General features: G+C 47.4%; 1 protein-coding gene, 1 non-coding gene and 1 pseudogene across 2 annotated transcripts in view; all 3 read right to left on the bottom strand.

Moving 5' to 3' along the window:
* CHEK1 (checkpoint kinase 1) overlaps positions 1–21,045 on the bottom strand; it is an 84,630-nt gene that overhangs the window by 18,289 nt on the left and 45,296 nt on the right. Inside the window, exons 7-9 of the mRNA XM_063943782.1 lie at positions 18,679–18,783; positions 17,937–18,029; positions 11,800–11,902 (exon numbers count right to left, since the gene is read on the bottom strand). Coding sequence (XP_063799852.1) covers positions 11,800–11,902; positions 17,937–18,029; positions 18,679–18,783 — 301 coding nt within the window. The remainder of the gene's footprint in view (positions 1–11,799; positions 11,903–17,936; positions 18,030–18,678; positions 18,784–21,045) is intronic.
* On the bottom strand, positions 14,045–14,159 carry LOC134967904 (U5 spliceosomal RNA). The gene has a single exon (XR_010189245.1). It is a non-coding gene; the product is annotated as a U5 spliceosomal RNA (small nuclear RNA).
* On the bottom strand, positions 15,800–15,907 carry LOC134967966 (U5 spliceosomal RNA; annotated as a pseudogene).

Raw genomic sequence — 21,045 nt, 5'->3', positions numbered from 1 at the left:
GAATCGTACTACAGATCCAGCGAGCAATAGTCTGCTTTGAAGCAGGAGCACCCAGCTTGTTGGGTGCATACAGGATAAACAACGAGTCAGTCAGTTTTCCTGGCACTAGCTGTCCTGGAAACAAATTTTCAGGGCCCTGACTACGTCCAACAACCTGGAAGCCTCCAAGTCTTTAGTAGCCGCAGGCACCACGATAGGTTGGTTCAAATGAAAGGCTGATACCACCTTAGGGAGAAACTGGGGACGAGTCCTCAATTCTGCCCTATCCATATGGAAAATCAGATAAAGGCTTTTACATGACAAAGCCGCCAATTCTGACACACGCCTGACCGAAGCCAAGGCCAACAACATGACCACTTTCCACGCGAGATATTTTAATTCCACGGTTTTAAGTGGCTCAAACCAATGTGACTTTAGGAAATCCAACACCACGTTGAGATCCCAAGGTGCCACTGGAGGCACAAAAGGGGGCTGAATATGCAGCACTCCCTTAACAAAAGTCTGAACTTCAGGTAGTGAAGCCAGTTCTCTCTGGGAGAATCGATAGAGCCGAAATCTGGACCTTAATGGAACCCAGTTTTAGGCCCATAGTCACCCCTGACTGTAGGAAGTGCAGAAAACGGCCCAGCTGAAATTCCTCCGTTGGGGCCTTCCTGGCCTCACACCACGCAACATATTTTCGCCAAATGCGGTGATAATGGTTTGCGGTCACTTCTTTCCTAGCTTTAATCAGCGTAGGAATGACTTCCTCCGGAATGCCCTTTTCCTTTAGGATCCGGTGTTCAACCGCCATGCCGTCAAACGCAGCCGCGGTAAGTCTTGGAACAGACAGGGCCCCTGCTGCAGCAGGTCCTGTCTGAGCGGCAGAGGCCATGGGGCCTCTGAGATCATTTCTTGAAGTTCCGGGTACCAAGCTCTTCTTGGCCAATCCGGAACAATGAGTATAGTTCTTACTCCTCTTCTCCTTATTATCCTCAGTACCTTGGGTATGAGAGGAAGAGGAGGGAACACATAAACCGACCGGTACACCCACCGTGTCACTAGAGCGTCCACAGCTATCGCCTGAGGGTCTCTTGACCTGGCGCAATATCTTTCTAGCTTTTTGTTTAGGCGGGACGCCATCATGTCCACCTGTGGCCTTTCCCAACGGTTTACAATCAGTTGGAAGACTTCTGGATGAAGTCCCCACTCTCCCGGGTGGAGGTCGTGCCTGCTGAGGAAGTCTGCTTCCCAGTTGTCCACTCCCGGAATGAACACTGCTGACAGTGCTAACACGTGATTTTCCGCCCATCGGAGAATCCTTGTGGCTTCTGCCATCGCCGTCCTGCTTCTTGTGCCGCCCTGTCTGTTTACATGGTCGACTGCCGTGATGTTGTCTGACTGGATCAGTATCGGCTGGTTTTGAAGCAGGGGTTTTGCCTGACTTAGGGCATTGAAAATGGCCCTCAGTTCCAGAATATTTATGTGTAGGGAAGTCTCCTGACTTGACCATAGTCCTTGGAAGTTTCTTCCCTGTGTGACTGCCCCCCAGCCTCGAAGGCTGGCATCCGTGGTCACCAGGACCCAGTCCTGTATGCCGAATCTGCGGCCCTCTTGAAGATGAGCACTTTGCAGCCACCACAGCAGAGACACCCTGGTCCTTGGAGACAGGGTTATCAGCCGATGCATCTGAAGATGCGATCCGGACCACTTGTCCAACAGGTCCCACTGAAAAGTTCTTGCATGGAACCTGCCGAATGGAATTGCTTCGTAGGAAGCTACCATTTTTCCCAGGACTCGCGTGCAGTGATGCACCGACACCTGTTTTGGTTTTAGGAGGCCTCTGACTAGAGATGACAGCTCCTTGGCCTTCTCCTCCGGGAGAAACACTTTTTTCTGTTCTGTGTCCAGAACCATCCCCAGGAACAGTAGACGTGTCGTAGGGACCAGCTGTGACTTTGGAATATTTAGAATCCAACCGTGCTGTTGTAGCACCTCCCGAGATAGTGCTACCCCGACCAACAACTGCTCCCTGGACCTCGCCATTATCAGGAGATCGTCCAAGTACGGGATAATTAAAACTCCCTTTTTTCGAAGGAGTATCATCATTTCGGCCATTACCTTGGTAAATACCCTCGGTGCCGTGGATAGACCAAACGGCAACGTCTGGAATTGGTAATGACAATCCTGTACCACAAATCTGAGGTACTCCTGGTGAGGATGGTAAATGGGGACATGCAGGTAAGCATCCTTGATGTCCAGTGATACCATGTAATCCCCCTCGTCCAGGCTTGCAATAACCGCCCTGAGCGATTCCATCTTGAACTTGAATTTTTTTATATGTGTGTTCAAGGATTTCAAATTTAAAATGGGTCTCACCGAACCGTCCGGTTTCGGTACCACAAACATTGTGGAATAGTAACCCCGTCCTTGTTGAAGGAGGGGCACCTTGACTATCACCTGCTGGGAATACAGCTTGTGAATTGCCTCTAGCACTGCCTCCCTGCCTGAGGGAGTTGTTGGCAAGGCAGATTTGAGGAAACGGCGGGGGGGGGGAAGACGTCTCGAATTCAGAGCTTGTACCCTTGAGATACTACTTGAAGGATCCAGGGATCCACCCGTGAGCGAGCCCACTGATTGCTGAAGTTTTTGAGACGGGCCCCCACCGTACCTGGCTCCGCCTGTGGAGCCCCAGCGTCATGCGGTGGACTTGGAGGAAGCGGGGGAGGACTTTTGCTCCTGGGAACTGGCTGTATGCTGCAGCTTTTTCCCTCTACCTCTGCGCAGAAAGGACGCGCCTTTAACCCGCTTGCCCTTATGGGGCCGAAAGGAAGTTACAGTAGTCTCATCGTCGTCGACACTGGAGTCAGTATCCGTGTTGACATCTGTGTCTGCCATCTGAGGTAGCGGGCGTTTTAGAGCCCCTGATGGCTTTTGAGACGCCTGGGCAGGCACAGGCTGAGAAGCCGGCTGTCCCACGTTAGGTATGTCGTCAAACCTTTTATGTAAGGAGTCGACACTGTCGCGTAATTCCTTCCACATAACCATCCACTCAGGTGTCGACCCCGCAGGGGGTGACATCACATTTATCGGCATCTGCTCCGCCTCCACATAAGCCTCCTCAAACATGTCGACACAGCCGTACCGACACACCGCACACACACAGGGAATGCTCTGACAGAGGACAGGACCCCACAAAGCCCTTTGGGGAGACAGAGAGAGAGTATGCCAGCACACACCAGAGCGCTATATAACACAGGGATGAACACTATAACTGAGTGATTTTCCCTTATAGCTGCTTTATATATATATATATATATATATATATATATATATATATATATATATATATATATATATATATATATATATATATATATACTGCTGCGGCTAAATTTAGTTCCCCCCCTCTCTTTTTTACCCTTTGTAGTCTTGAAACTGCAGGGGAGAGCCTGGGAGCGATCCTTCCAGCGGAGCTGTGAGGGAAAAATGGCGCCAGTGTGCTGAGGGAGATAGCCCCGCCCCTTTTTCGGTGGGCTTCTCCCGCTTTTTTATGGATCCTGGCAGGGGTATTTTTCACATATATAGCCTCTAGGACTATATATTGTGATTATTTTGCCAGCCAAGGTGTTAATATTGCTGCTCAGGGCGCCCCCCCCCAGAGCCCTGCACCCATCAGTGACCGGAGTGTGAGGTGTGCATGAGGAGCAATGGTGCACAGCTGCAGTGCTGTGCGCTACCTTGTTGAAGACCGAAGTCTTCTGCCGCCGATTTTCAGGACCATCTTCTTGCTTCTGGCTCTGTAAGGGGGACGGCGGCGCGGCTCCGGGACCGGACGATCGAGGTCGGGTCCTGTGTTCGATCCCTCTGGAGCGAATGGTGTCCAGTAGCCTAAGAAGCCCAAGCTAGCTGCAAGCAGGTAGGTTCGCTTCTTCTCCCCTTAGTCCCTCGTAGCAGTGAGTCTGTTGCCAGCAGATCTCACTGAAAATAAAAAAACCTAAAATATACTTTCTTTTCTAGGAGCTCAGGAGAGCCCCTAGTGTGCATCTAGCTCAGCTGGGCACAAGATTCTAACTGAGGTCTGGAGGAGGGTCATAGAGGGAGGAGCCAGTGCACACCAGATAGACCAAAAGCTTTCTTTTAGTTGTGCCCAGTCTCCTGCGGAGCCGCTATTCCCCATGGTCCTTATGGAGTCCCAGCATCCACTTAGGACGTCAGAGAAACAAATGGCATACATAGACAACTTTGTTCTTCGTGCCAAGCTAGGAAGGGATTTCCATTCTTTGATACACAAAAGAGGGCCAAGAATAACGCCAGAAGAAGAGCAAACTGTTAGGCCGGGTACACACTACAACGACAGGCAATTTTTCCCGGGCCATCCCTAATTGCCTGTACACAGTGCCGAATGTAACGAACGGTGGAGTGACGTATTGCGCCGTCATTCATTAATATGCAACGGGTCACACACACACACACACACACACACACACACACACTATCTTCTGGTTGGCCGTGCAGCCCAGATGTCGCATTCATTAGTGTTTTGGTACGTAACTGTGGAAAGTACCAGACATGGCAGGATGTCTGTGAGCAAGTGATGACTTTCTAAGCTTGAAATATATGTACAAAGTTTAATGCAGATATTAACCAATAATAATAAGAATTTACTTACCGATAATTCTATTTCTCGTAGTCCTAAGTGGATGCTGGGGACTCCGTAAGGACCATGGGGAATAGCGGCTCCGCAGGAGACTGGGCACATCTAAAGAAAGCTTTAGGACTACCTGGTGTGCACTGGCTCCTCCCCCTATGACCCTCCTCTAAGCCTCAGTTAGGAAACTGTGCCCGGACGAGCGTACACAATAAGGAAGGATTTTGAATCCCGGGTAAGACTCATACCAGCCACACCAATCACACTGTACAACCTGTGATCTGAACCCAGTTAACAGTATGATAACGTAGGAGCCTCTGAAAAGATGGCTCACAACAATAAACAACCCGATTTTTGTAACAATAACTATGTACAAGTAATGCAGACAATCCGCACTTGGGATGGGCGCCCAGCATCCACTACGGACTACGAGAAATAGAATTATCGGTAAGTAAATTCTTATTTTCTCTAACGTCCTAAGTGGATGCTGGGGACTCCGTAAGGACCATGGGGATTATACCAAAGCTCCCAAACGGGCGGGAGAGTGCGGATGACTCTGCAGCACCGAATGAGAGAACTCCAGGTCCTCCTCAGCCAGGGTATCAAATTTGTACAATTTAGCAAACGTGTTTGCCCCTGACCAAGTAGTTGCTCGGCAAAGTTGTAAAGCCGAGACCCCTCGGGCAGCCGCCCAAGATGAGCCCACTTTCCTTGTGGAACGGGCTTTTACAGATTTTAGCTGTGGCAGGCCTGCCACAGAATGTGCAAGCTGAATTGTACTACAAATCCAACGAGCAATAGTCTGCTTAGAAGCAGGAGCACCCAGCATGTTGGGTGCATACAGGATAAACAGCGAGTCAGATTTCCTGACTCCAGCCGTCCTGGAACATATTTTCAGGGCCCTGACAACATCCAGCAACTTGGATTCCTCCAAGTCCCTAGTAGCCGCAGGCACCACAATAGGTTGGTTCAGGTGAAAACGCTGGAACCACCTTAGGGAGAAACTGAGGACGAGTCCTCAATTCCGCCCTGTCCGAATGGAAAATCAGATAAGGGCTTTTACAGGATAAAGCCGCCAATCCTGACACGCGCCTGGCCCAGGCCAGGGCCAACAGCATGACCACTTTCCATGTGAGATATTTTAACTCCACAGATTTAAGTGGTTCAAACCAATGTGACTTTTGGAACCCAAACTATATTGAGATCCCAAATTGCCACTGGAGGCACAAAAGGAGGCTGTATATGCAGTACCCCTTTTACAAACGTCTAAACTTCAGGGACTGAAGCTAGTTCTTTTTTGGAAGAAAATTGACAGGGCCGAAATCTGAACCTTAATGGACCCCAATTTCAGGCCCATAGACACTCCTGTTTGTAGGAAATGTAGGAATCGACCCAGTTGAATTTCCTCCGTCAGGCCTTACTGGCCTCGCACTACGCAACATATTTTCGCCAATTGCGGTGATAATGTTTTTGCGGTTACATCCTTCCTGGCTTTTGATCAGGATAGGGATGACTTCATCCGGAATGCCTTTTTTCCTTCAGGATCCGGTGTTCAACCGCCATGCCGTCAAACGCAGCCGCGGTACGTCTTGGAACAGACAGGGTCCTTGCTGGAGCAAGTCCCTTCTTAGAGGTAGAGGCCACGGATCCTCCGTGAGCCTCTCTTGAAGTTCCGGTTACCAAGTCCTTTTTGGCCCATCCGGAGCCACGAATATAGTGCTTACTCCTCTCCATCTTATCAATCTCAGTACCTTGGGTATGAGAGGCAGAGGAGGGAACACATACACTGACTGGTACACCCACAGTGTTACCAGAGCGTCTACAACTATTGCCTGAGGGTCTCTTGACCTGGCGCAATACCTGTCGAGTTTTTTAATCATGTGGACGACTTCTGGGTGAAGTCCCCACTCTCCCGGGTGGAGGTCGTGCTGAGGAAGTCTGCTTCCCAGTTGTCCACTCCCGGAATGAATACTGTTGACAGTGCTATTACATGATTTTCCGCCCAGCGGAGAATCCTTGCAGCTTCTGCCATTGCCCTCCTGCTTCTTGTGCCACCCTGTCTGTTTACGTGGGTGACTGCCATGATGTTGTCCGACTGGATCAACACCGGCTGACCTTGAAGCAGAGGTCTCGCTAAGCTTAGAGCATTGTAAATGGCCCTTAGCTTCAGGATATTTATGTGAAGTGATGTATCCAGGCTTGACCCTAAGCCCTGGATATTCCTTCCCTGTGTGACTGCTCCCCAGCCTCGCAGGCTGGCATCCGTGGTCACCAGGACCCAGTCCTGAATGCCGAATCTGCGGCCCTCTAGAAGATGAGCACTCTGCAACCACCACAGGATGGATACCCTTGTCCTTGGTGACAGGGTTATCCGCTGATGCATCTGAAAATGCGACCCGGACCATTTGTCCAGTAGGTTCCACTGGAAAGTTCTTGCGTGGAATCTAACAAATGGGATTGCTTCGTAGGAAGCCACCATTTTTTCCCAGAACCCTTGTGCATTGATGCACTGAGACTTGGTTCGGTTTTAGGAGGTTCCTGATTAGCTCGGATAACTCCCTGGCTTTCTCTTCCGGGAGAAACACCTTTTTTCTGGACTGTGTCCAGGATCATCCCTAGGAAACAGAAGACAAGTCGTCGGAACCAGCTGCGATTTTGGAATATTGAGAACTCAATCGTGCTGCCGCAACACTACCTGAGATAGTGCTACACCGACCTCCAACTGTTCCCTGGATCTTATCCCTTAATTGGACGATTCCCTGATAAGGGTAACTAAAATTTCCTTCCTTCGAAGGGATATCATTTCGTCCATTACCTTGGTAAAGACCCGGGGTGCCGTGGACCATCCCTACGGCAGCGTCTGAACTGATAGTGACAGTTCTGTACCATAACCTGAGGTACCCTTGGTGAGAAGGGTAAATTTTAACATGAAGGTAAGCATCCTTGATGTCCCGAGACATCATGTAGTCCCCTTCCTCCAGGTTCGCAATCACTGCTCTGAGTGACTCAATCTTGAATTTGAACCTCTGTATGTAAGTGTTCAAAGATTTTAGAATCGGTCTCACCGAGCCGTCTGGCTTCGGTACCACAATAGTGTGGAATAATACCCCGTTCCCTGTTGCAGGAGGGGTACCTTGATTATCACCTGCTGGGAATACAGCTTGTGAATGGCTTCCAAAACTGCCTCCCTGTCAGAGGGAGACGTCGGTAAAGCAGACTTTAGGAAACGGCGAGGGGGAGACGTCTCGAATTCCAATATGTACCCCTGAGATATTACCTGAAGGATCCAGGGGTCTACTTGCGAGTGAGCCCACTGCGCACTGAAATTCATTGAGAACGGGCCCCCACCGTGCCTGAGCTTGTAAAGCCCTAGCGTCATACTGACGGCTTGGCAGAGGTGGGAAAGGGTTTCTGTTCCTGGGAACTGGCTGATCTCTGCAGCCTTTTTCCTCTCCCTCTGTCACGAGCAGAAAAGAGGAACCTTTTGTCCGCTTGCCAACAAAGGACTGCGCCTGATAATACGGCGTCTTATTTTGAGAGGCGACCTGGGGTACAAACGTGGATTTCCCAGCTGTTGCCGTGGCCACCAGGTCTAAAAGACCGACCCCAAATGTCCCCTTTCAAAGGCAATACTTCCAAATGCCGTTTGGAATCCGCATCACCTGCCCATTTTACTGGTAGAATTGGACAACGCACTTATACTTGATGCCAGTTGGCAATTATTCCGCTGTGCATCATGCATATATAGAAATGCATCTTTTAAATGCTCTATAGGCAATAATATACTATCCTTATCTAGGATATCAATATTTCCAGTCAGGGAATCCGACCATGCCAACCCAGCACTGCACCTCCAGGCTGAGGCGATTGCTGGTCGCAGTATAACACCAGTATGTGTGTAAATACCTTTTTTGGATACCCTCCTGCTTTCTATCAGCAGGATCCTTAAGGGCGGCCATCTCATGAGAGGGTAGAGCCCTTGTTCTTACAAGCGTGTGAGCGCCTTATCCCCCCTAGGGGGTGTTTCCCAACGCATCCTAACCTCTGGCGGGAAAGGGTATGCAGCCAATACTTTTTAAGAAATTATTAATTGTTATCGGGGGGAAACCCACGCATCATCACACACCTCATTTTATTTCTCAGATTCAGGAAAACTACAGGTAGTTTTTCCCTCACCGAACATAATACCCCTTTTTTGGTGGTACTCGTATTATCAGAAATGTATAAAAACATTTTCCATTGTCTCAATCATGTAACGTGTGGCCCTACTGGAAATCACGGTTGTCTCATCACCGTCGACACAGGAGTCAGTATCCGTGTCGGCGTCTGTATCTGCCATCTGAGGTAACGGCCGCTTAGAGCCCCTGACGGCCTATGAGACGTCTGGACAGGCACAAGCTGAGTAGCCGGCTGTCTCATGTCAACCACTGTTTTTTTTATATAGAGCTGACACTGTCACGTAATTTTCAACAGTACATCCACTCAGGTGTCGACCCCCTAGGGGGTGACATCACTGTTACAGACACTCTGCTCCGTCTCCACATCATTTTTCTCCTCATACATGTCGACACCAACGTACCGACACACAGCACACACACAGGGAATGCTCTGATAGAGGTCAGGACCCCACTAGCCCTTTGGGGAGACAGAGGGAGAGTATGCCAGCACACACCAGAGCGCTATATATATATATATATACACAGGGATAACCTTATATAAGTGTTTTTCCCCTTATAGCTGCTGTATGTTTTAATACTGCGCCTAATTAGTGCCCCCCTGTCTTTTTTTAACCCTTTCTGTCTGCAGGGAAGAGCCAGGGAGCTTCCCTCCAACTGAGCTGTGAGGGAAAATGGCGCCAGTGTGCTGAGGAGATAAGTCCGCCGAAAAGGGGGCGGAGCCTATCTCCCGTTTTTTTTGTATATTCTGGCAGGGGTTAAATGCATCCATATAGCCCAGGAGCTATATGTGATGCATTTTTTGCCATGTAAGGTATTCTGTCATGTTTTATTGCGTCTCAGGGCGCCCCCCCCCAGCGCCCTGCACCCTCAGTGACCGGAGTATGAAGTGTGCTGAGAGCAATGGCGCACAGCTGCAGTGCTGTGCGCTACCTTATTGAAGACAGGAACGTCTTCTGCCGCCGATTTTTCCGGACCACTTCGCTCTTCTGGGTCTGTAAGGGGGCCAGCGGCGCGGCTCCGGGACCCATCCAGGCTGGACCTGTGATCGTCCCTCTGGAGCTAATGTCCAGTAGCCAAGAAGCCCAATCCACTCTGCACGCAGGTGAGTTCGCTTCTTCTCCCCTTAGTCCCTCGATGCAGTGAGCCTGTTGCCAGCAGGTCTCACTGAAAATAACAAACCTAAACTAAAACTTTCACTAAGAAGCTCAGGAGAGCCCCTAGTGTGCACCCTTCTCGTCGGGCACAGAAATCTAACTGAGGCTTGGAGGGGGGTCATAGGGGGAGGAGCCAGTGCACACCAGTTAGTCCTAAAGCTTTCTTTAGATGTGCCCAGTCTCATGCGGAGCCGCTATTCCCCATGGTCCTTACGGAGTCCCCAGCATCCACTTAGGACGTTAGAGAAATATAGCTATTGATGTTTATACCATTTATGTATAATGCACCCAGGTGACAAGGTCCTGTATCTAGTATAAACATTCGCAAGCTGCGACACAGTCTTGGCTTCATTGCGGGACAGACTGCAAGTGTCCATATCCAAACTTTCCAGTCACTAAAACCGCAAAAGGGGATCACGGAGTATTTTGTTTGAACATTCGCGCTAACATCCCTGTAACCGAGTATTAGGGGTATATTCAATTAGCGTCGGATCCATTCCAACATGCATTTGTCGGAATGGATCCGACAACCCTTATTCAAATCTCATCTCAATTCGACTTTTTCAAGTCGAATTGAGAGGAGGGACCCAGAGGAGGAGGAGGAGGGAGGAGCCGCGGGGACAGCCACCGGCAGACGGAGATCAGCGCTACAGTAGTGCTGCAGGAGGATGTCACACAGCCGCCCAACCTCACGGCAGTGTCCACTCGGCTCCAGCAAGTGTGATCTCACTTGCTGGGGCCGGGTGGAAGCTGCCGTGAGAGGCGTGGGTGTGTGACATCCTGCTGCAGCGCTGCTCTCCCCTATATGCCCGCGGCTGTCTCCCTGCGGCTCTCCCCCCTCTCCTGCTCTGTGTCCCACATCTCAGTCCGACATTTTTTTATGTCGGACTGAGATGGTTGAAAAGGGGGCCAAAACAGACAAGCATGTGGATCGGCAGCTATTCCGCCGATCCACGTGCTTTTCGACTAGTCGAATTCATCGACTTGACGAAAAATTTGGGGATATATTGAATAAGTCGAATCACGATTCGACCTTAAAAAGTCGAAAACTGCTGTCTTTTCGACAGACAGCAGCTTTTGACTTCAATTGAATATACCCCTTAATCTTTTATTCTCAACAAATTTATAACTGATTGATTTGAGATGGTTTCTCCTTGTGTTTCTTATTTACATTTGTGTATCCAAAGAACCTGGTTCCACTGGGATCAATATAAAATTAAAAAAACTATTATGGCTCCATGAATTGATGACATTAAATCTCCAGAGTACGCTCATTTAACAAAATAAACAAACAAACACTACTTATTATAAAGTATAACTCAGTGGTTCCCAAACTTTCCTGAATCACAGCAACCCAGAGTGTCAGCATTTTTTCAAAGCAAAAGTTTCAGATTGATAAATAACAAAAAAAGTAAATTGAGCTTCAGTTATGTAGTGGTGGACACAGCTGTGGTTCTAAAAGTCCACATATTGTATGGATGGCATCCACCAGCACTGGTTTTGCCTGTCACTTGGACCAAAAATTTGTTTTGGTCATGGACCACCAACCTGAGGCACACCTGGGTGCCTAGGCACACAGTTCGGGAAGCACTGGTATAACTCCTATGCCCTTTAATAATTTATATATGATAGAAGACGACTTGGATTTCCACGACTTGTATAATAGCACTTAGCCTGCAGTTGGTCATAAAACTCCTCAGTGACCTCTATCAATATGGACTTCAAAATGCGATAAAACATACTATACGTTAGCTGGGCTTTAATAGTATGAAGATTTTCTTAAAACTGTAGGTACCTTTAAGCTGCCACTTGTTTGTGTATAGGAAGTAGCACTGACCTGTGGGAGCGCTGCGACACATTCATATCAGACCGAACGTGTTTGCCAAGAGGTCCGGTCGCTTCAGATGTTGCGCCTAAGGACAAGAAGCTTCTCTTGACCCCTAGTGGAAGAAAATAGGATTTTGGTACTTACCAGGTAAATCCTTTTCTTTGAATCCATAGGGGGCACTGGAGTACTCTTGGGATATGGACGGGCGTAGCCGAACAAGGGCACTGAATATTTAAATTTAGGACCCTCCCCCCCCTCCATATCCCCGAGTACCTCAGTGTACGACCTCAGTGTTTTTTACTGAGCGAACAGGAACGATATAGAGAGGTTGACAATGGAGAATACCTATAACATAACGGACAACACAATGTTGACCCATAACCTTACTGTCAACTAAACAGTTGACACCATAACCGATAGAACTTTATAATTTGAACCAATCGGTGAAAATGTGTTACCATAAGCTCCTCTGAGCTTAATATCAATGAAGTAAAACTTGTTACCCTAAGCTCCCTTGAGCTTAAAACAACCCCGGTAAAACTGCTCTGGGTGGGCGTCCAGTGCCCCCTATGGATTCAAAGAAAAGGATTTACCTGGTAAGTACCAAAATCCTATTTTCTTTATCATCCACTAGGGGTCACTGGAGTACTCTTGGGACGTACCAAAGCTTCCCTCGTGGGCGGGAGAGCTGTTTGATACTTGTAACAGTAGGCAGCCCAAAGCTAGATGCTGATGGCGCCACCATTTATAACGTGTAAACGTGCACAAACATGGTGCACATGAAGGCTATATAGCCGCGTTTTAGACACTCCACGACCCACTGGGTCTGACATTCCCACAGAACCTGTGGGATGAGCTATTACTGACGTAGGCGATTGTAACTTAGCCTTAAAGTAAACCTGACTTGTAGTCATTATTATTACCCAACTGGATAATGTCTGCTAAGAAACTGGCTAACCCCAGTTGGCAGTATCATAGAGAACAAACAACGTATTCATATCACGTACTGTTGACGTTCGGGACATATATAAACGCGTAATGCGTGTACCACATTCAGAATTCTAGAATGTGCTGTCCACACAGGAACCCCTATTGGTATATTGATGTGAAGAATACGAAAGCGTGATTCGTCCGAAGATCTGCTTTGTCATGAGAAAACTCAAATACGGTGGCTTGGAATACAAGGCACCCAAATATGAAAACAAAACCCTTGCCGAAGCCAAGGCTATAAGAAAATTGTTTTCCAAAGTGAGAAACTTAATTCCCATTTGTTGAAAGGGTTCAAAATATGAAAACTGTAAGAAATCTGAACCCAACTTCAAGTCGCCTGGCGCTGTAGGTGGGATAAATAGAGTGTGAACTTTGATGACACCTTGTAGAAAGATGTGTACAGACGCCAATAGAGGCAAACGTCTTTGAAAATAAGTTTACCACACAGATACCTGCACTCTTCGTGCAGATCAACGCAGTTTTCCATTCCACCCCGTTTAACAGAATACGGGTTACTTGAAGGATGATGTTGGAAACTTCCGAGGTTTACAACCTATGTAAGCCCACGAAATTTTGTAAAAATGAGCTGCCTTAAACGGCTTACTATTTCGTAACATGGTTAGTATAACCGATACTGTAATGCTCAATTTCTTAAGAGGGCGGTCTGCACCCTCACCCCGTCAACCGCAGCTGCGGTACATAGATAATAGGTACATAGGTAACTATGGGTAAACTAACGTTCCCTGATGTAACAGGTTGGACGTATTATGAGCGGGCCAAGATCGTGTGCAAGTATTCCTTGAAAATTCGAGAAGCAAACTTCTCCGAAACCCATGAGCTACCACCAGTATGACTGTGACAAACTGTCTTATGAGCCGTTTTGACAACGGAGAGAGCAGCGGAAACTGGTGGAGCCAGATACACGATGCTGAATGACCACATGAATGTGAGAGACTCCACCGCCACTGCCCTTGTGATCTGTTTTGTACACATACTGAGCTTTTGTAATTGTGGCGAGATGCCATCATGTATACTTGAGGGTAACCCCCTTCTGTGGACTCACATATGAAACACCTGTGGATTTAATGTCCAGTTTTCAGGATCCAAATCCTGACGGGTGAGATCCTCTGTCTAACAGATGTCCACTCACGTAATGATCTCTTGACATTTTCACCTAATGGTGTTCTAAGCCATTGAGGATTTGAGTCACATGCCGCATTACCATGCGGCTTCTTGGTTCTCACTGGTTGTGTTTGACTGCTTAAGGCCAGCGTGAGACAGGCATCAAACATTTACCTGAAACTCATGGTTGTTCCTCTCCACAGAAATCTTTAGTAAAAGGCGAAAGATTTATTCGTTCTGAAGAGAAACCAGAGTATATACCTGGTCAGACTGAAAGCGAATCATGTATTGCATTGTAAAATGCACAGAGTTCTAGGACCTTTATCGACAGCAATCTTTGTTGCTGATTTTAACTACAAATCCTGACCCTCTGCGACTGTCGTCCAGAGTATATGCACCCTTTTCCCTCTGTGGGAAACGCGAGTGAAGGGTGGCGAACTAAATTGAAAACACAACTTTATTCTTAATAGGTGAATACACCAATGTACCGCTAGTGTGCGTGTTTTGCACTAATTACTAGACGTACATTTGTTATTGCTGGTGTAGTAGGTAAAAGTCTTTGATTTACCGTATTTATCATCTTACCTAGGCATTGACATCGTTTAGACGGAATTAGATGTGATTGTTTTCGAACTTGATCTGCTACCGCAGTATACCTTAGTAGCGCAAGTTAAAGGAACTTTGTTGAGACAGAGTTCTTATGTGAGATGAGCTATCATCCCAACCTCACTTTGGTAAATACCCAAAGCGATAAGCAACGGTAGACATGAAATGGTTAATGGTTGTGGCGATTTGCAACCGCTAGAACCTGTGAAGAACAAACCGGACTGGGTAAATACGCATTCAAATGCAATTATGCAATTGTGTGGCTCCAATAAGCAAATACTAACCGCAGAAAATCCATTTTCTAACTGTAGTAAATGACTTGCTGATTGATATTGCAACGGAGCTGTTTGGTTTTGCTCAAACAGAGGGGAATAAGTAACTCTGACTCTGTTGGCGTACTACTGCCTGGTTTATAAACCTGCAAAGACTAAATGACAACCTGCCAACCGTTCGACAGAGGCAGTTTTGTCCTTTAAGCTGTAAATAGCTGAGACCTGTATGAGTTGAAGTCCTGAAACCTCGCAAATGTAACATGTAAATACGCGCTTCCACAATTGTAAAAGAAGTCATCAAACCACTGGCTTGCTGACTGTAACGTCCTGTCGTTACAAGGCGTGACTGTTCCTTATAAAGGGATAAAACGCCGTTACAAATATACTGTATGCGGTAATGGCTGAATATCATAAAGGGATAAAATACCGTTACAAGTATATCAAATTTATGAGCAAACAAGCTCTGGCCTTGTCGCGCTTAACTAGCGACAATGAAAATAACCGGCGTTAGCAGAAGCTTTACAGATATACTCTGCAGCTTCTTTTACCAGTGATCGTCATTGTTTGATACATAGATTCTAGTGACCCAAATGTATCCTGGGTTTTTATAATGTTTGAAAGAAAATCATCTAGCAATGGCGGATCGCGTCCTTTTGGAAACGATTATGTATGGTTGTTAACAACCCCCCCGCACTATCTGAGTGCTGGTCTAATGTACCCTTCTCACTCGTAGTTATAATTTGACATAGAATCGAGTGAAATAAACACTCTGGTACCCAAAGGGAAATTGGCCCTTTGGAAGACTGTCTTTTGTTAGGGCTGGCGGAGTCATTTCGAGACTCCGATGTTACCGCTCTTTTAATTTGAATTGCCAATGTTAACATAGGATTTTTAAAATTATTTTTAGTCTGCACTATAGCCTTACTCGCTATGTAGACAGACACCATAAAATAATAGGCAATAGACAGACACTTGCACGACTTAATGAAGTTATTATGTGTCATATATATATATATATATGTTATTGCTGAACAGCATATTCATATGAAACTCAAGCTTGTTTCTCTCTACGGAAATCTTTAGCAAAAAACGAAAGATTTATTCGATATGAAGAGAAATCAAAATATTGTCTTTTATGTGAAAAGCAGTTCACATGGGCATATGAAACCCCAACCAAATTCCTACTAACTTCCCTGCGCCTCTGGTGGCTGAGAGATGTAGGGCAGGAATGTTCTAGAATTAATTAGAAATACAGATTACATGGCTGACTTATGTGAAAACTGAACCAAAAAATTCCCACTAACACCCCTGCGCCTCCTTGTGGAGTATAGGTGTATGGGCGGAATGTTCTGGAATTATAACCTGGAAGAACAGCAATGATTAAAATGACCGTCATGCCATGCTTCCACTGAAAATCACAGGACAGGTTACCTGCTGCAGCGTTAATATATAGGCTTAATAGCCTATTATACATTAAATATAGGCTTAATAGCCTATTCTACAGTTACAGGTCTATTATACAGTAAAATCCGTGCAGTTTACAATACATTATGCAGCCTTATGCTTTAGTTAGCCTTCCAGTTATTTCATTAACTGTTTAAACACTAAGCAGTCTCTTACCCCATGCAGCCTTCTGCTGCTATGGGCTTTACTCAACACTGCCTGCAGTGAATTGTATTATTTCCAACATATCTTATTCCCAAGCAGCCTTTGCTGCTGCTATGGGTCAATAACTTGTTTAAAAACTGAGCAGTCTCTTATTTAGAACTGAGCAGTGTCTTAACCCATGCAGCCTTTGCTGCTGCTATGGGCTTTACTCACCGTCACCCCCCCGCAGCCGCGCTGCTTGTGATGTAGCTTCTCCCTGTGCAGCGCCGGAAGCGAGTGCAGGGAGCTTGGGGAAACCCGGGGAGCGCTGGTATAGTGCGCCGGGGAGCCCTAGGAACGGGCGGCGCCTCATACAGCAGTGGCCGGGTGCAGCGCTGGAAGAGCGGCCGGCGTCTTTAGTGACGTACGGCCGCTCGGAGCTTTAGACCCGGGTACGCAGAGTGGCTGCTTGGGCGGCGCTCGCGTACAGTGGCTGGGAGAGCGGCCGGCGTCTGAGTGACGTGCGGCCGCTCGGTTACAGTGGCAGAGTACTGGTACAGTGGCTGGGAGAGCGGCCGGCGTCTGTGAGTGACGTGCGGCCGCTCTCTCGTTCAGCGGGGTCCTCTGTAAGCGGCGGGCAAAGCGGCGGTAAAAATAAAGGCTTTTCCCGCACAGCAGGGCGGCAGCGTGAGCTGACCGCCCTGACCCCCCCACCATACCTTGCAGTGTCGCACTTCTGTAAGCTCCGTCCAGATTGTGACGGGGCTTCTTACTGTAAGCACCGTCCAGTTTTCAGCTCTCCTCCTGGCTGTGACGGGGCTTGTAATCTCCGTCCAGTTGCAGTAGGAGACAGTCTGCCTGTGGCTGTGAGGGTGCTCTTTGTGAGGACCGACACGCCATGCGCTGCCTTGTAGCGCCTGTGGCTGTGAGGGTGCTCTTTGTGAGGACCGACACGCCATTCGCTGCCCGTGCAGCGGCACTATCCCGGACCCATGTTTTTCCAGAAACTGGGAAGGGATGTGCTAAGTGTAAAAATAAAAAGTAAAAATAAAAATTTAAAAATAAAAATCCAAGTGTGGATATACCACAAGCCTTGTTCGTGCTGTGAGCACCGAAAAAACACTGAGGTCGTACACTGAGGTACTCGGGGATATGGAGGGGGGGGAGGGTCCTAAATTTAAATATTCAGTGCCCTTGTTCGGCTACGCCCGTCCATATCCCAAGAGTACTCCAGTGACCCCTAGTGGATGATAAAGAAACATTCTTTAGACATGAAGCTGTGCACTTACTGATACAGCTGTAAATGGGTTAAAACTGAACCCCCCCTCCCACAAAGCTAAGGAGCACTATAAAAGCAAATTCAGTAACAATGTACCCACCACCACCCGTCCTGTGACACTTCACTAGGACAACGTTTTAAGACTTATATTACCAATTGGAAATAAATGAACTGAACCCTTTATGTATTCCGCAACAGCGAGTTAAACAAATATTGCCCTGTACCCGTCCTCACATTGGTACAGAGGTGTAACGAGAAACAGTCTTACATATCAGTGGGCTATAATGTACCTTTCATCGGTTTGTAGAACCACCAGTGTTTCTTAATGTCGGCTATAGTCATCCTGGAACTGGGATTTTCAAGCAGTATTTTAGACAGCAGTGCTAGAAAGCAAAGACAAGGACACTGGTGAGAATGAACAGTGGAAACCAGAATGAGTAAATGATGGTAACGATTCTTGTAACATAACCAAAAGGTCATGTGGTCTGCATCTAAAAGACATAGTGCGAACGATAGGAATATGAACGGACATGTTTTAATGACAGATATAATAAAGACACTTTTGTTTTACTGAAACAAAGTGCCCAGTGTTCTACTGAACAGTCTTCTATCTATGTAACTTCATGGTGCGCCATCTAAAACAATGTAGCACACTATCCAAAATTACACAATGCTAGCCAGAGTGGGGGTAGTGGCAAGAAAGGTGAGCAGCAGGAGTTAGTGAGACTTACGGTTCATCTACTCATCACCAGAACATCAAATATTGAAAAACTCATTTGTGACGTATCAGTCAGCTGAACCAAACAGCGGGAGCTTCCAACTCCAAACACATGGATACACTAGCCAAACCTGGGGCAATACACCACAGATTACTTGCTTGCTCAAAGAATGCATCCACCAAGGTTATACAAGCATCGTCCTCAGCCAAAAACCTGAGAAGTGGCTGATTTACTACTACTGCCCCAATGTACTCTACTAAAATGACGAAGTTACTTGGGGTGTCTTAGTTGGGTCTATAAATGGGAAAGTTACCAAGCGGCGTAGACTCAATCTTCTTCCATGGGGTCAGGTAGTGCTTCGACTCCTTCCAATCACAATACTCTTGACACGCATCATTCGGCTGATCCCACGGTAACTCTACACATGCAAATCAGATACAGCTCTTAAGGCAACGTTAATGAGTGCATGGCATTATGAATCTGCTTTGTAAAGCATATAACGCACGTTATACCATAGGAAATCAGGATTTTGGTACTTACCGATAAATCCCTTTCTCCGATTCCACAGGGGCCACTGGAGTGTAGTTACAATGGGGAGATAGTAGGTGGTATTGGTAGCTGGCACTTTAAAAATTCTCACACTGTGGCTAGCTCCTCCCCTACTATCTCCCCTCCAAGCCAGTCTACGTTAAACTGTGCCCGAGGAGAGCTGTAATAAACAAACCGTAAGGTAGAGGAGGTTAACGACGCCCTGTAAACCAGGCGAACACAAACTAAACCTGGAACAGAACCTGACAAAAAACCAGGCTAGCCTGAACCCAACAAGCAGTCATATGGTGATCTGCAATCGTTAATCAAACAAAAATCAGGAGAAACAGCGCTGGGCGGGCGTCCAGTGGCCCCTGTGGAATCGGAGAAAGGGATTTATCGGTAAGTACCAAAATCCTGATTTCTCCTTCATCCACTAGGGGCCACTGGAGTGTAGTTACAATGGGGACGTCCCAGAGCTCCCAAAAAACGGGTGGGAAAGCGCTTAGAGTCCTGTAAAAACTGCTCGGCCAAACAGTGATGCAGAGGCCGTAAAAGTGTCAAACTTGTAGAATTTGACAAAACGAATGTCGGTTTGACCAAGTAGCCGCCCGACAAAATATTCATGGAGACCCCGCGGGCGGCTGCCCACGAAGGTCTTACAATGCGCGTAAAGCGCGCTGAATTGGAAAACGGAGGTTCCCTAGTAACCGCCAAGAAGACTGTCTGATGATCAGATGTATCCAACTGTCCAGCATATGCTGGGGCCCCGGCTATTTAGTACGGGAGCATCGTCCAGAGCAAAGAAGAAAAAACACTTCATCGAATAGCCTGAGACCTCTGTAGAGAGAGTTGACGAGCCCTGACAACATTCAGAGAGGATTGAAAACCACTAGTGTCAGATTTATATGAAAAATGGACCTCCCCTCTGGAAGAAACGACCGCTGAGGCCGAAGCCGAGCCCGGGGAGTTGCCAATAGAGTACTCCCTGAACAAGAGGCCGAACTTACGGCCGCTAGGCTAATCTCATTTGGAAGAAAAGCGAAAAAGGCAGAGACCTAAAATTCCGGTCAGTGTGGTTTGAAGCGCAGCGGAGCAAAAAACCTCCCAGAGAAACCAAAGATGAATGGTAACTGGAAGAAGGGGGAAAAACCCCCTTTTATCTTCATTATGTTCCATAAAGTTTTCCCAAAGTGGCAAAAGCGAGAAGAGGTAATAGACTTCTGAAATCGGAGCCCAGTAGGCCTAACCGAACTAGGGAACTCCTCCCTTCTGAGGTCTCGTGAACAGTCACACGGGTAACCGAAACCAGTGTAAAATTGAACAAGGAGAAAAAAAAAAAAAAAGGAGCCTGTTGAAGTAGACAGTCCCGTCGAGGTAGGAGCCAAGGCTCCTCTACTGACAACAGGCGTATCTGTATCTTCAAGTCATGCGTGGCCCAACCAGCGCCACCGAGAGGACTAGCACGCATAATCCCCTCCTGTGTTACTGAACATGAAGTAGAAATAGAAAAGGAGGCAGGATAGAATAACCAGAAAACTCCCCGGAGCCCTGAGGGCCTCCACGGCTACTGCCGTCCGAGAGTAATAAAGGGTTAAAGAGTCAGTCAGAACGCCCTGAGGTCGATCCGAAATCTCCGCCCACAGCGGACCAGCTGACAAAACTCCGGGGCATGTTCCCTCACCCAGGAGTCTGACCTGGTGGCTTGATCTGGAAACAAGATTGTTGTCCCCCGTTCCGAGAGGAATGGAGGCGACCACTCATTACGTCGCAACTTGACTGAAGAAATAGAGTCTCTGGTGCCGAGGAATGAAAAAACCTCTGACGGACCGTGTTGAGAAACGTCTATGCGGAGCATAAATTGGATCTGTGTCGAATCAGAAGCTCGTGGATCCTCCGGATATTCAGAAGCCACCTAATGTACAGAGTGGGATAGTAGCAGTAAATTGTCCCATTAGGGAACCAACGTCACCCACTGCCCTTGAAAAAGAGTTATTCTGTTATCTTCCTAAACTCTGTGGGAGCGGAAGAGAGAAGAGTAAAGGACTTACAGTGAAAATGAGAATCCTGTTAAGGGGGAATCTGAGAAAAGCCTGTCCAACGGAAATCAGTAAACAGGCATCTCTGAAGACAAGGGACACGTAAAACTCCC

Source organism: Pseudophryne corroboree, chromosome 10 (assembly GCF_028390025.1).
Source record: "Pseudophryne corroboree isolate aPseCor3 chromosome 10, aPseCor3.hap2, whole genome shotgun sequence".
In the NCBI taxonomy this organism is placed as follows: domain Eukaryota; kingdom Metazoa; phylum Chordata; class Amphibia; order Anura; family Myobatrachidae; genus Pseudophryne; species Pseudophryne corroboree.
This window is presented reverse-complemented; position numbering and strand designations above follow the sequence as displayed.